Source organism: Camelus bactrianus, chromosome 4 (assembly GCF_048773025.1).
Source record: "Camelus bactrianus isolate YW-2024 breed Bactrian camel chromosome 4, ASM4877302v1, whole genome shotgun sequence".
Lineage (NCBI taxonomy): Eukaryota > Metazoa > Chordata > Mammalia > Artiodactyla > Camelidae > Camelus > Camelus bactrianus.
The window spans coordinates 76,065,146-76,084,343 of record NC_133542.1 but is presented as its reverse complement, the minus strand read 5'-3'; the positions used below and the strand labels follow the sequence as shown (position 1 = coordinate 76,084,343).

Genomic DNA, 19,198 nt, shown 5'->3' with positions numbered 1-19,198 from the left:
CATAGACCGTGCAGGGGACGTGTTCGGGGACATCTCTCTGAATCAAAGCAGAGCGGAGACAGAAACCAGGCGGAAAACGAAAATGAGGTCTCTGCAAACTGGAGAGGGGGTTTTGCCTTGAAGGCTCGTCCTGTGGCCGTGAACCACTGGCAGGACCCCCACGCCCCCGCCCGCTCCATCTGATAGGCGCTGTTTGTTCTTTCTAATTTGGCTTCTCGGAGTTGGGCGTCTGGCTTTTCCTACCAGGTTCCCGCTCTGGGCTCCACACAACAGTGGCCTGTTTAACATGACCCACACCATCAATCGCTCTCTGTTGCCGCAGAGCCGGAGGGAGTCCTCAGTGGGGCTGGGGGGCAGGTGCCGAGCCTCTGGGGCCGGTTCCTCCCCATCCTCTGCTGCCCCTGCTCGTCCTCAGTGCCAGCCAGGCCCCTGGGCTCATCGCAGAGCTCCCGCCCTCGGTTTCTGCGGGAAGTGGTCCCCGGTGCGGGTCTGCTTGCCCTGTCTCTCTGTGTAGGGGCTGGGCTGGGGGTCCTGCTCTGGCACTGGGGCTCACAGCCTCCCCTTTCTTTCCAGCAAGTGAAACTGGAGGAATTTGGCAGACCGAAGATCGACGGGGAACTGAAGGTCCGGTCCATAGTCAACCACACCAAGCAAGACAGGTGAGCAGAGCAGGTGCTGGGCTGGGCGGCACCCCTGAGGCAGGCACCCCACTCCCCTGCGGGTGGGGGAGCAGCTTTCCCGTGGACTCGGCTTTGTGTCGCTCTGTTTTAATTGCTTCCTTCATTCTTAGCGAGAGGGACGGTGAGCGAGGTCAGGCCCTGGGGCTGCTCTGCCCGGAGCCCGCACTGGGCTGGGCTGGGGGGGCAGCCAGAGGCCCCGGTCTGCGAGCCCCCGGGCCCCCGGGAGCCAGGACAGATGCAGTGGCCGCGTCAGCTCTTTGCCAGATGACTGCGCGGGGTGCCGGCGGGCGACGGACGAGCTGGCCCAGCCCGTGTCTGGTCCCCCACACTCACCTGTTACGTGTGAGACCAGGGGCCACGGCCAGGGTCGCAGCAGATCCGAGCCTGCCCCCGTGGGCTCCCAGTCTAGCGGCGGCTGGGCGTGTGAGCAGGCAGTGACCGTCAGAGGCCAGCTGGGGCAGCGGGGAGTGGAGGAGCCCATGTGCAGCTTGGGCCTTGGGGGCTGGGAGCCCAGGAGGGCTTCCTGGAGGAGCTGCATTTGGGCAGCCGAGACCTGGCTGAGGGGTCGGTCAGTCAGCCGCCGAGTGGGCCAGGCAGAGGGGGAGGGCTGGGCTTGGGCAGGGAGCAGCCTCCCGCTGCCCACCCAGCTGCCCGGCTGCCGCGCGGCCCCGGAGCCCAGCGCGCTGGCTGTGGCGCTGGCCGTGCTGACGGGTCCCGGGCCGCGCTGTTGTCGGGCCAGGTACTTGTTCCTGTTTGACAAGGTGGTCATCGTCTGCAAGAGGAGGGGCTACAGCTACGAGCTGAAGGAGGTCATCGAGCTGTCCTTCCACAAGGTGACCGACGACCCTATGAACAACAAGGACGTCAAGAAGGTGCGCCCGGCTTCCTGGTGGGGCCGCGGGGCCGGCGCTGCCGCCCCCCGAGGGAGGAGCCCGGGGCTGGCCGGAGGAAGGGTGGCCAGGCGGGGCAGTCGCCTTCTGCCTGCTCTGCCGGGCCCAGCACCTTCCTGGCCCTTGTCTGAGCCTTCCCGGGGGAGGGGGGGGTCCGGATCACAGCTCCCCATTGAGGCGTCCAGGTTGAGGGGCCGGCCCAAGGTCTCTGGTGAGGGCCGGGCCTGAGCCCGGCCTTGGAGCTGACTCCAGCCCACGGGGGCCCCTGCAGCAAGCAGACCTTCCCGCTGCTCCCCGGGTTTGAAGGAGGGCTCTGGGTGAGCCTTGCTGCAGCTTGTCAGACTTCCATGTCCAGCCAGTGGGCTGTGGCCTCTGGGGGTGGGGCCTTACTGCTAAGGGCGGGGCCGTGAGTGCTGGGGGTGGGGCCGTGGCTGTGAGGGCGGGGCCGTGGCTGCTGTGGGTGGAGCCTCCGTGCTCTCCCGTTCAGCCCTGCTCCTGCAGAGACTTCTGCACATAGTGCTTGAGCACCTACTGTGTGCAGCCCTGGGCTAGGTGTGGGGGCCAGGAACCAATGTGCTAAAAATCTCAGACCCTGGACTCCACGCTTACAGGTAGAATGCAGGTATCACCCGGAAGAGCTACTAGGGGTGACCCGCCCGACCTTCATGTTCAGAACAAGCCACTAGGGCCCCGGAGGCATGACCTGAGGCCACTTCCCAGGCCGGGGCCAAATGCACAGCACGCCCTCCGAGTTCAGCCCCTGGCAGCTGGCCCTCTTGGAGGAAGGCCCTGGCCCTGGCCGCCCCATCCCGGGGCACTGGGCGGTGGGCGGTGCCCTGGACTGCGGGACCCACCGCGGGCTGGGCCAGGCCCCTGGGTGACCACGTCTCCCCTTTTCCTTTCCTCTCCTCATGCTTCCTAGTCTCATGGGAAAATGGTAAGCGCCTCGCTCCCTTGTCCTCGCCGCCTCCTCGCCTCCTGAGCCGGGCTGGTGACCCTCCTCCTCCTCCTCCTCCATCCTCCCCTCAGTGTCTGAATTACGATGCGACACATGTTCGTGATAACAGACGCGTCCACTACGGAGGGGAGTGGCGTGAGGGCCCGCCCTCCCTCCTGCTGCACCCGCTCCCAGTCCCGGGGTGAAGGATCTGGGTGGTTTCCTAGCCAGCAGGGTTTGTCTGTTCTCACTCTGCATCCTTTGTCTTCTCTTCTTCCCTCCCTCCCTCCCTCTCTCTCATCCTTTTTCCCTGCATCGCTTCCAACACAGACTTTCCAAACTCTTCTTTCTGGGCCCCCTGGGAAGCCCCGGGATATGGCCAGGCCTGGTGGTGGCTGAGCGGTGGGGCAGCTGGGCCGGCTTCGCTGCGGTTCCCCGGGGCCATGGTCTTCTCTTCCTGGTTTTTTTTTTTGTTTTTTTTTCTCCTGTCATCCTACCTGAGACCAGTGAGGTTTTTGGCAACACATTTAGGAACTGAAAGTGGGTGGGCCGGCATCCTGGAAGGGCCCCGGTGAGCTCCCGAACACGGATCACGAGAGGGGGCCCTGGCGGCGCCAGCAGAGACCTCCGCTGAGGACACGCCTCGGAGGGGGTGGTCCCGGGACATGCTGATAGAGGGGGTGCATACATGCACGCACAGGCACGTGTGCACACGCAGGCACGAGTACACACACACGTACAGTGCACGTGCACACGCGCGACTACATGCACAGACACGTGCACACACGGGCCCCAGCACGACTGTGTGTGTCCACGCGTCCACGTGCCAGAAGCCGTGCCTGTGGCCAGCGTGTCCCGTTTCCTCCTGCAGTGGTCCTACGGCTTCTATCTAATTCACCTTCAAGGAAAGCAGGGCTTCCAGTTTTTCTGCAAGACGGAAGACATGAAGAGGAAGTGGATGGAGCAGTTTGAGATGGCCATGTGAGTCTGAGGGTGGCAGCGCTACGGGGGTGGGTGCCCTGCCTGGGTTTTGCCCAGGGAGCCTCTCGGACGAGAGGTGGTTCAGATCACCGGAGACCAAGCCTGTCTTCACCACCCCGTGACGCCAGCCCCACCCGGGGGTTTCCTCTTTGTTTGATCTGCCACAGCCTGTCCCAAGCTGGCTCAGCCGTCCCCTGCCCCTGGGGCTGAGCCTCGCTCAGCTAACTGGCAGAGCAGTGGGTGGCCAGGAATGGCCGTGGTGCCAGGTGGACCTGTGATGACCTGGATCCTCGGGGCCTTATGGGCTGGTGGACTGTCACCTTCTGGGGAAAGCCTCAGAGTTGTTTGTCCGTGCCATGTAGGAGGAGCCCCAGTGTGTCCAGCAGAGAAGGGTGATCACCGGGGTCCCCAGACACATCAGAGCTTGAAGCCAGAGCGGCAGGGTCCTGGGGCCGCTGGGCAGGTGCCTGCACCTCCCTGGCATTTTCTTCCTGGGGAAATGGAGATGAAAGGAGGGCAGGTCAAGGGGCTGCTGGGAGGTCACATCTGGGATCCATCAGAATGGGTGGCGGCCTGGCGGTGGGCCCCAGGGGTTGCCAGGATTGGAGCTTCCTCCCAAAGATTCTATTATGAAATTTGTCAGGTATTTCCCAAGCTGAAAGAATGTTACAGTAAGCGCCCCGGACTCCTCTGTTCCCACCTTGTGCTGCCCTTTGTCACACACCGTCCCCAGCCCTTGCGCCACCTGCTAGCGGACGTGCCTCTCGGCGCCTCGCAGACATCGGTGCCCGTCCCCCGGCTTGCGGGGTGCCCTGCAGGGGGAACTCCAGCTCATGATTTGTTCGGATGCTAACATTTCAAGCTTGCGGACTGAAATTCTAAGTGCAGTTTGCTCTCTTGACAAATGCTTGCACCCACCCATACCAAGCCCAGCCAGACGTAGCCTCTTACCATCCCCCCGGAAGGTTCTCGAATGCCAGTGCAGGTCCATGTTCCAGCCCCCTTTGGACCCTCATCCCACCGGGGTGTTAGGGCCCCCCCGGGTCTGCCCGGGAGCCGGGGCAGACCCAGGCTCTGTGTCCTGCCCCCCCCCCCCGATCCCCGGCCCCGCCCGTTCTGCTGGCTCACTGTTTTCATGGGGCTCAGGGAACCTGGCATCTGCTTCCCCCCCGTCAGGTCGAACATCAAGCCCGACAAAGCCAACGCCAACCAGCACAGCTTCCAGATGTACACGTTCGACAGGACCACCAACTGTAAAGCCTGCAGGATGTTCCTCAGGTGAGGGCCTCCTGCCCCACCCCCACCCACTCCCACCTCCCGGCCCCCGCGGGAGCCCAGCTCTGCGGCTGTCCTGCGTCCCCGTTGCCGCTGACCGCCCAGGCCGGTGCCGTGCTGGGCCCCAAGGACCTGGGGAAACATCCCCTTGCTGTGGGACCCAGCCAGCCCTCAGGTGTTTGGGATCTGGCCGGGAGAGGAGGTGACTGTCCCTGTGGGTGCCCAGGAACCCCTGTGTGGGGCCGCAAAGCCAGACCGGGGACTGTTGGAGGGGAGAGCTAGCACCAGGTTGCGCATTAGGGTGGGGGTGCTGGGGGACCAAGGCTTCGGGGAGTGGGTGCTCTGTGGGGCAGGACGCAGGGCGGGTCTGGCGGTCTGCCTCACCTGCCCCCCACCCCCGGTGCAGAGGCACCTTCTACCAGGGTTACCTGTGCACCAAGTGTGGCGTCGGGGCGCACAAGGAGTGCCTGGAAGTGACCCCCCCCTGCAAGAGCAGTGAGTACCAGCCCCCCAACCCTGCCCATGGACCCTGCGCCCAGGGCCGGGTCCTGAGCTGAGGGTCCCATCCCTCCCCGCTGCCAGCCCTGGCGGCATTCCCACATTCTCCTTTCTCCCATCGTGACCCCAAGGGGCAGAGACCAGATGGGAATAGTGAGGCCCAGAGAAGGGCAGACACCTGTCCCGGGTCACACAGTTTCAAAAGACCCAGCCTGGGTGGGAGGTGTGGGGACTTTATGCCAAAGTCCTCCTAACTTCGATCCTTGCTGGCTTGTCTCTGCCTCTTCTGCACCCCCTGCCCCACTCCAGCCTTAAGCCTCTAGAGTCTCCCCCCACGCAGAGGACACAGAGCGTTCTTGGCGGTTGCATGGCAGTTTCCGATCCCAGAGAAACACCTCACCCTGGGGTTCTCCTGCACCTGGAGAGGCCCAGCCCTGTTTAGCTGCAGCCACGTTCACCCATGTGCTTGAGCTCGGGGAGGGGAAGGGACTTGAGCCTGCCTGCCTCGCCGGCGCCAACACCCCTCTGCATTGTCTTGGTTTGGGGGATGAGTTGGGGGTGGGTGCCCAGCCTGGGGCGGCTGGACCGGCAGCCAGAAGATCTGAGATGATTCTGAAAGGTTTCAGAGCTGCTGCAGTCAGGGTCTGGCTGAGCCCTGGGTCTGGTGAGGCGCGGGCACTGTGGCTTCATCCTGGGGGCACCAGCCGGGTGGATGGGGCAACTGCAGGGGGGTCGGCACGGCTCTCCGCGAGGCACCCACATCCCCGTGAGATGGTGCTGTTCTGCCTCTGTCCACACTCGGGGAAGCTGTACTCATCGAGGGCTTAACATGCTCCAGGTAGACGAGGAGCTGTCAGGCCTGCTTGTCACCCAAGGCACCACCACCCAGAGTAGGAGTTTGTCGGTTCCTCCCTCACTGTGACTGCTGGCCCAGCGCCCTGATCCGGGGGGGTCCAGCGGGTCAGCCCAGACCCCCCGGGCCCCACCTCAGGCCACTCCGGCCGAGTGGAGATCCAGCAACCGCGCTGTCTCCTCCGGCGTGGAGGATGCTGTACGCGCCCACTGGCCCAACACGGCTCTCCAGCTTTGCCCGTGGACACTGCCCTCTGGTGGCCACGTGTCTTTTGCACAAGGGAACTGGACAGTGCCTTTCTCTTGGCATTTTTTTTTTCCTGATTTTAAAAGTCACATACTTAACTTATCAAAAAACGAGAAGAAGAGAAAGAAGAAATAAAGAAGAAAATAACGAGCACTTGTGAACGTACCAAGAAATAACCAAAGGTGCCATTTTGGTGTAGTTCCTGTCAAGTGTTCTTATTTTTAAACAATCTTTCTGATCTTGTTTAATGGGATTATTAAGTACCCATTTTCCGTAGCAAGTATAGAGGAAGCTACAGGAAGAGATAAAATCGACGTATGATGGCAGCAGGCAAAAACAACCCCCGCTAGCCGTCACCTGCCTTTGGCCTTTTTTTGCAAATGTACGCGCCCTCCCCCTCCCCCCCTGCCACCCACAATCTTTTTTTATGTTTGTGTGTTTTCGTGATACCTATAGTTGGGGCCTTACCAGATAGGCAGTCGTGTATCTTTTGAAAGCTGAAGTTATCGGCTTCCTCCCCGTGTCACTGACAGCCCTTGCTGGGCACCTGGTTTTATTTTAAGGCGCCCGTGGTTCCCCCAAGGGCATATGTGTGACTCCCTTCTTTGCTGCTCTGTGGGGGACCTGCCCTGCCCCGGCCACTCCTGGTTTCTCCCTCTGCAGAGCCCAGGCTGCTTCCTCTCCAATCCACACTCTTATCTTTCATTCTGGGCTCAGGCGGCATTCCCGCCTCGTCAGCTCCACCTCGGGACTGCGGCAGCAACCCGTGCCAGGGCCCATTTAACCATTTGCTGCCCCCAGAGCCAGGATTTCCCAGGGAGATGCCGGCTGCTCCCAGAGCCCCTCTCCTGGGGAGGCCCTTGTCAGGGCTGAGCCTCACAGCTGCCTTCCCTGTGGGCACCAGCTGCTCGGCCTGACCCTCCCCGCCCAATGCCCAACACCTGGCACCTCTGTCTGCCGGGTCTGTCTGCGACTCTGAGTGTTAGATGGTGTTGAAGTCACATCAGCCACACATTGTGGTGCTGGCTTTGTCCGGTGGTGGAGTGGCAGTCCAGCTTGTCAGATGGCTGGGGCCCTCCCTGGCACTGTGTCCTCCCCTGGAGTCACCCCAGGGCAGGTGGAAAGAATCTTTGGAAAGCCTGCCTTCCATTTGATGAGCTGAGGTGCCATGTGTCCGTGGGTGAGCATGCTGGAAAACAGGGTAGCATCCCTACCGACACCTCCTGTCCCTTGCCCACGGCAGGCATCACTAATCAATTACAGAAATCCTCCCTTTGAGCCCAGGTTCCACCCAGGATCAGGCTGTTGGAGCAGAGCTGGCTCATGCAGGAAAACCGATTTTCCATTGGGTCCAATACTTGGTCTGCGTTCTCCCGTGGGCCCCCAGAGCTCAGGGTTTCCCCTCAGAAGTCACTGAGGGACATCGTGGTCATGTGGTGGTCACCCGCCAAACTTGTCCACAACCCGTGTCTGAAACGAAGGGCCTTGAAGCTCCCTTCACTCCCACACCCAGGCACACCCCTCGGCGCCTGCCTTGCGGGCAACAGCCCCCCAGGCCTCGGTGTTGGCCGCTTGCCCTCTAACCCGGATGTGCTTCCTTTTCAGGTTCTCCTGCAGACCTGGTGAGTCCACCAGACCGCTCCCTTCCCGCTGCCCTGCAGCCTGTGCTGCCCTGTGCCTGGAGCCAGAAAGACCCAGCCCTTCTGGCCCTCACGCTCCGGGGCCATGCGGGCTGGGAGGGCCCCTGGGGGTTGCGAGGGGCCTTTGTTTTCCTTCATGGACATCAGCAGACATGGGTCCCCGTGCACGGCCTCCTGGGCCCTGACGGCAGTCTCCCTGCCCGGCTGTCCCGTTCTGCCTGCAGCCGCCCCCCACCCCCATCCTGATTTGGCTTTGAGCCCTCTCTTTGGCTGACTTGGGGTTGCAGTCCCTGAATTCACCTGTAGGGTGTGGATGCCATGTCCCTTAGCTGTGGGGTCCTGTCAAATTAACCAGCACTTAAAGGGCTCCTGTTAAGCCCTGTGTGGGGCACAGAGATGCCCTCGTGGAGGAGGGAGGGCAGAATTTAGTGCAGGCAGCAGGACATGTCCCAGACAGACGACAAGCCCCAGGCAGGGAGGCCTTCTGCTGGGGTAGTCAGGGAATGCTTCCTGGAGGAGGTGGGAGTTAATGATAAGGGATAGGATGGGGAAGGGGAGGGAAGTCCCAGGACTGCAGAGGGGCCCAAGGGCAGAGGGCATAAGTAGGAATAGTGTCACATAGGGAAAGGTTGTCACACAGGGAAAGAGGGTCACATATGCCTGTGAGTGTCCAGTACGTGTCCGTCTCCTCCCCGCTTCCTGCCTTGACCCTTCTGCCTGGGGTGTGGGGGGGAAGGGAGTGTCGATGCTCTGGCAGCCTTCCGTCCTCACTGTCCTCTGTCCTTGTCCTCACAGGATGCCTGTGGAGCAGGACCAGGTGAGTCTGCGGGACTTGGGCCTCCTCTGCTATTGTCCGTGTCCACATCCCCCAGGAGCCGAGCCTGGGCCTGGCCAGAGTGGCCGTCAGCTTTGCCCAGTGCTCTGCGCTCCAGGCCCCCCGGGTGTGTGCCGCCCTCTGGCCCCATCTCCTCCGCGGCCACCGCCCCCGGAGCCTTAGTTTCTGATGGTGCAGTGCCGGGTGTGAGGATTGGGCCCAGCCTGCAGGGGTCAGGGTCCTTCTAGCCCAGGAGAGGCCCTGAGCTGCAGCCAGAGACCCCGAGCAGAGTCCAGACATCAGGATGCTGCTAGTGTCACCTTGCCATTGTCTCTGTCCCCTCGAGTCCCCCTTGCTCTGCAGTAGGAGCGGGGCCTGGGAGTGCCGAGAGCCGGAAGCCTCGTGTGTCACACGGCCCGAGCTCTGCTGGACAGAGTCTAAGCTAATCACGGACAGACACCACACAAAGCAGCTGTTGCTGCTGCCGGGGCCCCGGCCGGGGCGACCAGCCCTGACAGGCGCGGGCGCACGCGGGGCGGGGCCGCTCAGAGCAGGGCTCGGGCCAGGGGTGGCTGCAGGTCCTCGGGGCGCTCGGCTGGGTCCCCAGGTCCACCCAGAGCTGCCCCTTGGCAAGTGGCTGAGCCCAGCCCGCGCCTCTGACAGGAGGGGTTGCCCATCTGCCGCTCCGCGTGGCTGACCCCCAGTCACGGATCTGAAAGGTGTCTGGATGGAAACACACAGGGTGCTGTTTACCATAAGGAGATGCTGAATCTGTTAATTGCATAGTTTACTTCTGACATTTAACTAAGGGACGTGTGAGTCTTGTGGGAAGAAGGTAGGGAGGGGCGGTACAGGCCCTGCTCACTCGCCCAGGAGCCCTGAGAAGGCCACGGGGGCCAAGGTCAGCCTTGGGTGGGCTGCCACGAGGACAGAGTCACCGCCACATCCCTCTGGCCCTGTCGTCCGCAGGTCCCAAGATGGTGGCCGTGCAGAATTACCACGGCAACCCCGCTCCCCCGGGGAAGGCGGCCCTGACCTTCCAGACGGGCGACGTGATCGAGCTGCTGAGAGGGGACCTCGAGTCTCAGTGGTGGGAGGTGGGTACTGGGCCTGGAAGGGTCGGGGTCCCCCGCTGCCCCTCTGCTTCCCCACTGCCCCGGGCAGGGGCCGGTTTGGGGCGTAAGACCACCGGGGTGGAGAGGCGTGGGCTGTCAGCAAGGCCGGAGGCCTCAGGGTGTTTGCTTGGACGGGGTAGGGAGAGGCCCTCCTCCTGGTGTCCAAGCCCCTTCCCCACGGTTTGCCTCCTGCCTTCGCTGGGTCCTGCACACCATCCCCAAGGCTCCACCCAGGCCATGCCACACCCTCCCGGCTCCACACCCCGCCCCAGCGCAGGCCAGCATCACCATGCTTGGCACCATGGCCGAGAACCCCCAGCGCCCTCCCCTAGGAAGCCCATCTGGTGCAGGGGACAGACGTGGACTCAGACAGGTCCGTGTGGTGGTTTACGCTTCTGAGCCTTGACACCTACTGTTCTGGGTGTAAGGCTCAGTAAAGTGGAGCCGTCAGCACCGCCCCTCTCCCAGGTGCCGGAGCTCCAGGGAGCCTGAGGCCCCCGAGGGTCTGCACGGTGCCATGGGAGCCCGGGGCGCTTACCTGGCGTGAGCGACCAGGGCTGCCCTGCTCGGGGCCGATGCCGGTGCCGGGTGCTGGTCCAGGTGCTGTTACTGTTGCCATTGTTGCATGGCGGGCCTTGTCACTACATGTTTACTTATGAACTTGCTGCGCTAGACTGTGCCTCATAACGGGAGATTTGGGAGCTGAGAAGCCTTCTGTGGTACCACAGTCTTCCCACGCTGACCCCAGCCACCAAGTTCCCCTCCCCAAGTGTGACCAGGGCCATCAGGTTTGGGTGGCCTTGCAGAGACGCTTTGCCGACGTGAACGTAGGGGGCTGAGGGGGAGGGTCTTCCAGGCAGAGGGAACAGGGAGATGAAGCAGCCGCCCCCAGACCCTCCAAGGCAGCGCTGCGTTTTGCTGACACCCCCGTCCGCGCGCCCCTCATGGCTTGGACAGGGCCGGTGTGGATGAGAGAAAAGGGCTGGCCGGAGATGGGTCTCGGTCCCAGGGCCAAGCAAATCGTTCACCTTCCCTGGGCCTCAGTGTCCTTATCTGTGAAGTGGGGATGCCTCTCACCTTCCTGCCCAAAATGGTTGTGAGGTCAGCTGAGGTCACAGCAGGGCCGTGATGCTCTGACAGGCTTGTCAGGGACACGCCTTGTCCTCCTTAGGATAAGCTGAGTGCTGACAAAACTCCACTCCTCCCCCCGCCACAGGCCAGGCCAAGTCCCGCTGGCCCTGATCATCTGTCCCCTTCCAGGGTCGGCTGGTGCAAACCAGGAAGTCAGGTTACTTCCCGAGCTCATCCGTGAAGCCCTGTCCCGTGGATGGAAAGGTGAGTGCTTCCCACAGAAGCTTCTGGACACGGAGGCCAGGGTGCCGTGGGTGCTGAGAGCTGTCTCCTCACTCGGGATGTCCTGGACTTGTTCAGGCCGCTGTGAGCTGGCCCCGGAGCTGCGAGGGGGTCATCTGCCCAGAGAGGAGATGGGTGGGGGTCCAAGGGGCAGGGGTGCCCTCCTGTGGGGAGAACTCGGCCAGTGAGTGTTATAATTCATCGTGGTTTTAAAAACTAAAAGGGCATCTTTGTAGCAGGTGCAACGGAGCAAAACCCAGCTGCCTTTCTCTGAATCTCAGGATCGTTTATATTCCAAACAAGGATCCGGGCTAGATGTTAGGACATTTGGGAAAAAGGCAGTATGGGGTCCCTTCCGTCCAGGTGCTGCAAAGCAAGTAACTCCTGTTAGAAAAGGCACCAGGCTGTCAGCCTTGAATGTGCTGCGCCCCCGGCCCTGCGCCCCGAGAGGAAAGGCAGCTCAAAGTAAGGCAGTGAGACTTCTCCCGAAGGGGCAGGGGCGGGTGCCTGACCCCAGGCAGCCCGGCTCCGCCCACCGGGCCCTGCCCGGCCTCTGGCCCCGCGGCCCAGTTGAAGGAGAAAGCGTTTTGGACAGGCTTTGCAGACAGGTCAAGGGACCAACAGCAGAGGAGGAAGAGTGTCACTAACTCACGGGGTGGGCTGGCAGGTGCTCTGCCCTGGGCTTGCTTCCCCGTCTGCATGGTGAATGGAGTGGGGAGTAGTCCGCAAGGCTTTACCCAGCCTGGGGCTCAGTGAGGGGAGGCCACGGTGGGGACGCTGGCCGGTGAGGCCCAGCGTGGGGTCTGGAGGGCTCCAAGGCTTGCCTGCACACGTGGCCTTCCACCTGCAGGCCAAGCTGCCCAGTGCCGGCCCTCGGGGTGGCAGGCAGCAGGGAACTCGAGCTGTGGGACGTGCTCCTGTCCACTGCTGAGGTCCCAGCAGGCTTCAGGCCGCTCCCCTCCCTGGGGATGAAATGCACTGTTAGTTGGATGCTATTCGTTCATTCACTCATTCCTTCCTTCCTTCATTCAATCAATCAAACCCACTGAGCATCTACACAGAGATGGTGAGTCCTAGCTGCTGCCCTCAGGGACCTCCCACTCCAGTGGCTCTGGGCCTGAGTCCACAGAAATCCTGGTAGCCAGTGCTGGGCCCCAGGGTCGGGCCACCGATGACAAGATGCCGCGGGTCCCCACCCTGTGGACAGCCCCCGGGGAGACATTAACCTGAGCGTTCTCTCCTGCCAGCCACCCATCAGCCGGCCGCCCTCCCGGGAGATCGACTACACCGCGTACCCCTGGTGAGTGGACCAGCGGGGCCCCTTCATTGTGGGGATGTGGCCCCTCCAAGGCCCTGGGCAGGCTGTGTCCAAGGTTGAGCCCCGCTGTGCACAGCCCCCTTCTCCCCTCCTCGCTCTGAAACCCTGGGAGCCTGGGGGAAATCTTCTCTACCTTGAGGCACCTGTTTCCGCGTAGATAAACAGATCATCAGGTTCGAACATCTGGGAGAATGAAACTCTTTTTTAACGGGCTCTTACTTGAGCTTCATCGTATAAAATATACGAGGAGGTATATTTAAGGCCAAAATGGTAATTGCGTATTTACTCACACGGAGGTTGACGAGAGCAGGGGGCTGTTTGATTAGTAAAACATGACGGTGGACGTGCTGGGTGTGAGTCTCAGATGCTGGTTGGCCGCGGGCTCACCGGCTGCCTGGAAATGACTGCCCGCAGTGCCCGCGGCTCCCTGTAGAAATGTGCCCCGCGGCGGCCCCAGCAGTGGGCCCCTCTACCCAAGGAAGGTCTCCCCTCATGGTTTTCGGTTTGGGGTTTATCCCTGAAGCCACTCCGGGACCCCTGTGCCCAGCAGTGAAATGTGCCTGCAGCCTCGGTGTCCCCAGACTCCCTGGCACTGAGACTCAGCCCCGTCCATGTCTGCGACCCACAGGTGTGTTCAGTGCGTCGCTCTGGGTCTGCACTTGGGTCTAATGCGGAGGGTGGAGGGCTGACCTGGGACTCTCACTCGATGGGGTAACGCTCAGCTCAGAACTCTGGGATGCATCTGTTTGCAAAAGTCCCAGTTCAGCCTGGCAGGGAGTAGCAAATGGGGACACGCTTTGTTCCCGAGGTGAGGGTGGGGGTGGGCTTCACTCCCATAGAGCTGGAAGAAAAGCGTCGCGTCAGCCCACCCGGAACTCACTGATGGAGATGGTGGTGGTCTCCGGTGTGTTGCAACACAGAACAAAACCCCACAGGAGGCGTTTTTATTCACTGCTTTTTAATAGTGAAAACTTGCAGAAGAGGTTTGATGTAACGTCTGTTACGCTGAATGCCTCTCGCAGGCCCAGGGTTCTGGAGGGCGGAGGCCCTAGGGAACCCGGTGAGGTCTGAGGTCTGGCTGGGGTCCTTACCTCTCCCCAGCCGGCTTCCTCCTTGCGGGCTCTGGGCATGCGCGCGGGTGCCCCGGCCCCTCTCCTCCGGGCCCCGCCCCCGCTCGCCCCTCCTCCTGGGGGCGTGGCTTCGTTTCGCCGCAGGCTCTTCTGCAGGGCAGGGTGCCCTTCAGGCCGTGTCTGTGAACAGGCCCCGTTCCTCTGCTCCAGGTTTGCCGGCAACATGGAGAGGCAGCAGACCGACAACCTGCTCAAATCCCACGCCAGCGGGACCTACCTAATCAGGGAGCGGCCGGCCGAGGCGGAGCGCTTTGCCATTAGCATCAAGTATGTGGAGGCCTGGGGGGGGGGATGGTCAGGGAGACCCTCCCCCAGTGCCGTTCCGAACCGCGCCCGTGCTCTTGGCCCAGGTTCAACGACGAGGTGAAGCACATTAAGGTGGTGGAGAAGGACAGCTGGGTCCACATCACTGAAGCCAAGAAATTCGAAAGCCTCTTGGTAGGTGACCCCGGGTCTCCCGTGGCCTGGCCCTGAGGGCGAAAGGAGGACCCACGCCTCCCACCGCAGCCGTGCCTGCAGGCTGGCCTTGCAGGGGGGAGTCCCCCACCCCTGGGCTGGGGCGCAGTGTGGGAAGGGTCCAGGGAAACTGGTCTGGAAGGCACCTGGGAACAGCTAGGGCCTCCTTACTGCCCCCCACGTCAGGACTTCATCCCCCAAGTCCCATGGAGGACAGTGAGGGCCACCAGCACCCCAGCGCATTCACCCGAACCTTCTATCAGAACCAGAAACTGAGGCCCAAGGAGGCTCCATCCAGGGCCTGGCTGCCAGCCAACCTCGCACATCCGTGGCTTCCAGTGCCCACCTGCCACTGTCCCAGCCCAGCCAGAAAGCTCTTAAAGGCATTGTCCTTCTTAAGATGATCTTAAAGTGTGTCTTTGCTTAATTACACGTGAGCCCATGGGACTAGAGCATGTAAGCTCTCAGACGCCCCGCAGTGGCCACAGAAGAGCACACAGTGAAAGGAAGTGCCCACAGTCCCCCCCAGACCCAGTGTCCCCATCTCAGGGTGAGTCCTCGCCACCTCTGAGTGCAGCCTGGGTGTGGCTTATATGTTCCCTTCTCAAACCAAGCCACGGCCATGCTGGACCCAAGGCTCAGTCTACTTCTCGACATCAGTGAGGCGGTTCCCTTCTTGCTCCTGCTGCAGCCGCCTGGCGTTCGGGCATGTGGATACGCTGGGATTCCTAGAAGCACTTCCCTGGTGTTGGACGTGTAGGGGTTTCCAGTTTTCCTCCATTGTCAAGTGTGCTGCAGGGAGCATCTGTGTCCATCCATCTCAGCATTCTTTTCTGATTTCTTTTTAGAAATGTTTGGGAGAGAAATTGCAGGATCAGAGGCCTTTGTGATACTGACCACCCACCCCCGGTCTGGGTACTGGTGGCAGGGAGAGGAGGAAGGGTAGTTCTTAGGGGTCAAGGAGATTAGTCCCTCGGCTGTGAACCTGAGGAGGTGGGAGAGGGAGGGCAGGGCATCTGGGAAGACTGCCTGGAGGTGGTGGCAGCAGTCAGTGAGTGTGTGCATCCTGCAGGAGTTAGTTGAGTACTACCAGTGCCACTCGCTCAAAGAGAGCTTCAAGCAACTGGACACCACGCTCAAGTACCCCTACAAGTCACGGGAACGCTCAGCCTCCAGAGCCTCCAGCCGGTCCCCAGGTAAGGCTGGGGGCTGGGTGTAAGGAAGGCTTCCCATGGGCTTTGCTGACCTAGGCCAGGAGCCCCTTCCCGTTTCCCACCCCTGGGAGCAGTGGCCCAGGCCCCCCAGCTCTTCACAACTCCCTCTTGAGCCAGGGTGCCCTGGTGGCCCCCCGTGACAGGTGGGGAGTGCCCGCTCTGAGTTGTTTGCTCCAAGTCTTGGTGCCTCTGCCTGGAGGCAGCGTGCAGAGAGAACAGGGCAGGTCTCTTCTGTCCTCAGATGTGTGGCTGTGCCCCAGCTCCCCAGGGGCCGCCACTGTGGTGGAGCCAGAGTCAGGACGTCTGTTTGCAGATGGGGCTCCAGGGGCCAGAGGGAGGAAGGGACAGGGTGGGCCCAGGGTCTTTGGCATCCAGCCCCCCGCTCTGACTTTGAGCCAGCTTGCTTCCTCCTGCTGCAGGGGCCTGCAGGACCGCGGGTCCCACCCGGGCAGAGCAGTCCAGGCGAGGAACAGTAGGCCTTTAGGGGGCATCTGCTGCGAGCTGGACGAGGGGCTGGGCAATTTGCACATGTAGTTTCCTGGGTCCTCACTCGAGCCCGCCCGCTGGGAGGAGGCGGTCCAGGAAACAGGTGCAGGAGGTGGAGTGAGGGCAGCTCCGAAGCGGCCGAGCTGCGCCTGCGCCTGCGCCTGGGTGGGCCTCGAGGCCCGTGCTGTCCCGCCGCCCCCCCTGGGTCCCCGTCCCCACGGCCTGAGGCCGCGCCTGGGACCCCTTGCGGACGCTCCTCCGGACCCCTCTTTCACATTCTCTCTCGCCTCTTTGCAGCTTCCTGCGCTTCCTACAACTTTTCTTTTCTCAGTCCTCAGGGCCTCAGCCTTGCTTCTCAGGGCTCCTCCGCGCCCTTCTGGTCAGGTACCGCTGCCGTTCGGGGCGTGGGGGGGCCTGGCCTGTCGCCAGCTGCTTGGCGGGCCTGGCACGGGGCTGCCTGCCGGCCCACAGCCCCTGCCTGGATGGGCCCACAGCTGCCCGCAGCCTCTTGCGGGGCGGAGGGGGAGCGGGACAGGAAAGGAAGTGGCTCGGGAGGGGGCAGGGGCAGGGGCAGGGGGGCTGCTGCGGCACCTGTGGACAGTCAGGCTTGGCGCTGCCCTCACCTGACACGCTCACCCCTGTGACCACTCAGCTTATCAGCCGCTGTCCCCCGTTGCTCACTGGGGCTTTGCCTCTGGCAGCAGCAATCAGCCGGCAGCCACTCTGGGGGGAAGGTGGGAGCAGACCTGGGGCGGGCCCCCCGTGGCGGCAGTAAGGAGCACTTACAGGACTTGGGTGCAGGGGAACAGGCCTCCAATGGCCCTCACCGCACGGCCCTCCGCTGCCAGAGTCACAGCCCTCCCGCAGCTCCTACCATGTTTGCCCTCCCCTCGTGGTCGTGGTCATCTGCCTGTCAGGACTCCTGGGCCCTGGGCCAGGCTGCTCCAGCTGGGTTTCCAGTTTGGTTTGGGCTCTGGAACTGGAGATATGAGGGAAGTCGGGCACTGGTGCCATGGGGTCCAGTTCCAGGCACTTTGTCAGGGTGAAGGCTGGGAGCTGGGCAGAGGTCAGTCAGCTGTCTGCTGGCCACGTGATGCCCATGCACTGGGCACACAGGAAGGCCCCGCAGGAGCAGGTCCGAGCGGCGGCATCTGCTCTCCTCCCCACGAGCACGCTTGCTGCCTGTGACGGCCCCTCTTGTGGTGGCCAGGCTCCGACCCCCTTGTCAGTGGAGCTCGGATAGGCCATGTTTCTCAGGGGCCCTGGGGTTAGAGCCTGGTCTGTCCCCCCAGGGCCTCTCTATTGGCAGCCTCCTCTGTGGGCACAGGGCCGGGCGCTGGGAGAGAGACCCGGCTTGGCCCGAAGGACCCCAGCCCTGCAGCCCTGTGACGCCACCCATCTCCCCCAGCAGTGTTCACGCCCCGCGTCATCGGCACGGCCGTGGCCAGGTACAACTTCGCCGCCCGGGACATGCGGGAGCTCTCGCTGCGGGAAGGCGACGTGGTGAAGATCTACAGCCGCATCGGCGGGGACCAGGGCTGGTGGAAGGGCGAGACCAACGGCCGGGTGAGTGGGCCGGCCCGGCCCCGGGGCCCCGCGTCCCTGCGGCGCTTGGGAGGGGGGCCTTCCGGCTCGGCCCCTGTGGGGGTCAGGCAGGCTGGCACCACAAAATGACCCTTCCCTCTTACCGCACCCAGGAGACTGGGTGTCCGCAGGCTCCATGAGCCAAGATCGCACAGTGAGGAAGGTGACTTCCTGGCTCAGATCTGGCCCCAGTCCTATCCTATGGTCCTTTGTGGCCACAGCAGGGGGACAGTGTGGGGTGCAGTCTTCCAGTCACTTGCATGTGGCCAACCCTCTTTGCAGGCAGGAAGGCCATGGGACCAAGAATAGCCCGGGTGTCCTCACTGACCTCCTGCCATTCCTTAAGGCCCAGTTTACACCCTAGTGAGATGGGAAGGGACATTCGGTGTCCCCACCCAGCCTGCGGCTCTGAGCCCCTGTGGCCACTTATCCTGGTCACCTGTCTGGACCCCCAGACCTCCAGCTGCCTGTTGGCAGTCACGCAGCAGGGGGCCGGAGCTCCATGAACCACGCATTAGGAGACATGGCGCTCTCCTGGGAGCTGCGGCTGCCCGCAGACTTGACCAGACTTGGCCAGACTTGGCTCCCATCACTCACCATTCCTTTACCAGGTGGCAGGAACTGGCTTGCCTCCACCTAGCATGGTGTCTGTCTCTTGGAGGCCCTCGGGTCGGATCCATTTTCCATCTGCCGCTGGGTCCTAGGCAGCCAACCTAGAGAGCTGGGGCCACTAGCTCGCAAAAGTAGGAGGCACCTGGAGCTGTGATTTATAAGCACACACTTGGGCCCTCGCCCCAGCTGTGAAGGCAGCCAGTTCCCCAGGTGATGTCCGTGCAGAGTTCGGTCCTAGAACCACTGACTTAGAGTGCTGCTGGGTACCCCTGGGACTGAAACCCGGCTGCTGTGAAATGTCTCTTCTCTGGCAGTTCTTGCTGTGACGTCCACTTCACCTGCCAGAAGAGAGGCACGAGCTCTTTGTAGGGATCAGTGTTTCGCGTGGCACACTTTTTTCTTTCTTGTATGACTTTCAACTTCTCTGTATTCTTGTATTTAAGATAGCTGTGCAATAAAATCTTCTCATGAATGGACTTCTACGAGCAAATCTGATCTGACAGCATTTGCCTTTTAACTGGTGTTTGTGGCCCATTTACGTTTAATGTAAGCACTGAGATATTTAGATTTTAATGCATCATCTGTTCATTTTCTGTTTGCGACACCTATTCCTTATTTTGTCTTTTCTTTCCTACTTTCGGATTGGTCAGTTTTTCTATTCCACTTCTCGCTCCTTTGCATAGTTTGCTAGTTACACATTCTTTTCCTGTTCCTTAAGCGGTTACCCTGGAGGTTGCAATGTGCACTTTGACTTCTGAGAGACCACCTTAAGTTAGTGCTTTCACCGCTTCCCAGACAACGCAAGGACCTTAGAACCTTTGACTACATTAATTTTCTTCCCAATTTTTGTGCAGGTGTTGTCATGTACCTTATTTGACATATTTTTTAACCCCGTAAGACGTTATTGTTGTTTTAAACCATTAACGTTCATTTCGAGTTACCTCTGTACCTTGCCCAGGGCTGCGCCTTCCTCCCTGCGTTGTTGTGTTTCCACCCAAAACCACATTCGTGGTGCTTGAAGTTTCCTTTCCTTCGTATGATTTTTAGTGAGGGTCTGCTCGATTTTTGTTGGATCTGAATACATCTTTATTTCACTTTCTTTTTAAAATGTTTTCA

At 61.6% G+C, this 19,198-nt stretch overlaps 1 protein-coding gene across 6 annotated transcripts in view; it reads left to right on the top strand.

Moving 5' to 3' along the window:
- The window catches only part of VAV2 (vav guanine nucleotide exchange factor 2), a 168,233-nt gene that overhangs the window by 144,866 nt on the left and 4,169 nt on the right, over positions 1–19,198 (top strand). Inside the window, exons 13-27 of one of the 6 annotated variants that reach the window (XR_012506627.1) lie at positions 574–659; positions 1,420–1,552; positions 3,379–3,488; positions 4,665–4,766; positions 5,170–5,258; positions 7,966–7,982; positions 8,796–8,817; positions 9,784–9,911; positions 11,190–11,264; positions 12,530–12,582; positions 13,881–13,997; positions 14,081–14,168; positions 15,259–15,382; positions 16,218–16,270; positions 17,298–17,452. Coding sequence is in view for 4 of the 6 variants with exons in the window: in XM_074362616.1 (XP_074218717.1) it covers positions 574–659; positions 1,420–1,552; positions 3,379–3,488; positions 4,665–4,766; positions 5,170–5,258; positions 7,966–7,982; positions 8,796–8,817; positions 9,784–9,911; positions 11,190–11,264; positions 12,530–12,582; positions 13,881–13,997; positions 14,081–14,168; positions 15,259–15,382; positions 16,184–16,270; positions 17,295–17,452 (1,389 nt within the window). In the remaining 2 variants the exon portion in view is untranslated. Of the gene's footprint in view, positions 1–573; positions 660–1,419; positions 1,553–3,378; positions 3,489–4,664; positions 4,767–5,169; positions 5,259–7,965; positions 7,983–8,795; positions 8,818–9,783; positions 9,912–11,189; positions 11,265–12,529; positions 12,583–13,880; positions 13,998–14,080; positions 14,169–15,258; positions 15,383–16,183; positions 16,271–17,294; positions 17,453–19,198 lie in introns of all 6 variants that reach the window. The other 5 variants (XR_012506626.1, XM_074362617.1, XM_074362616.1 and 2 more) reach the window with 5 other exon arrangements.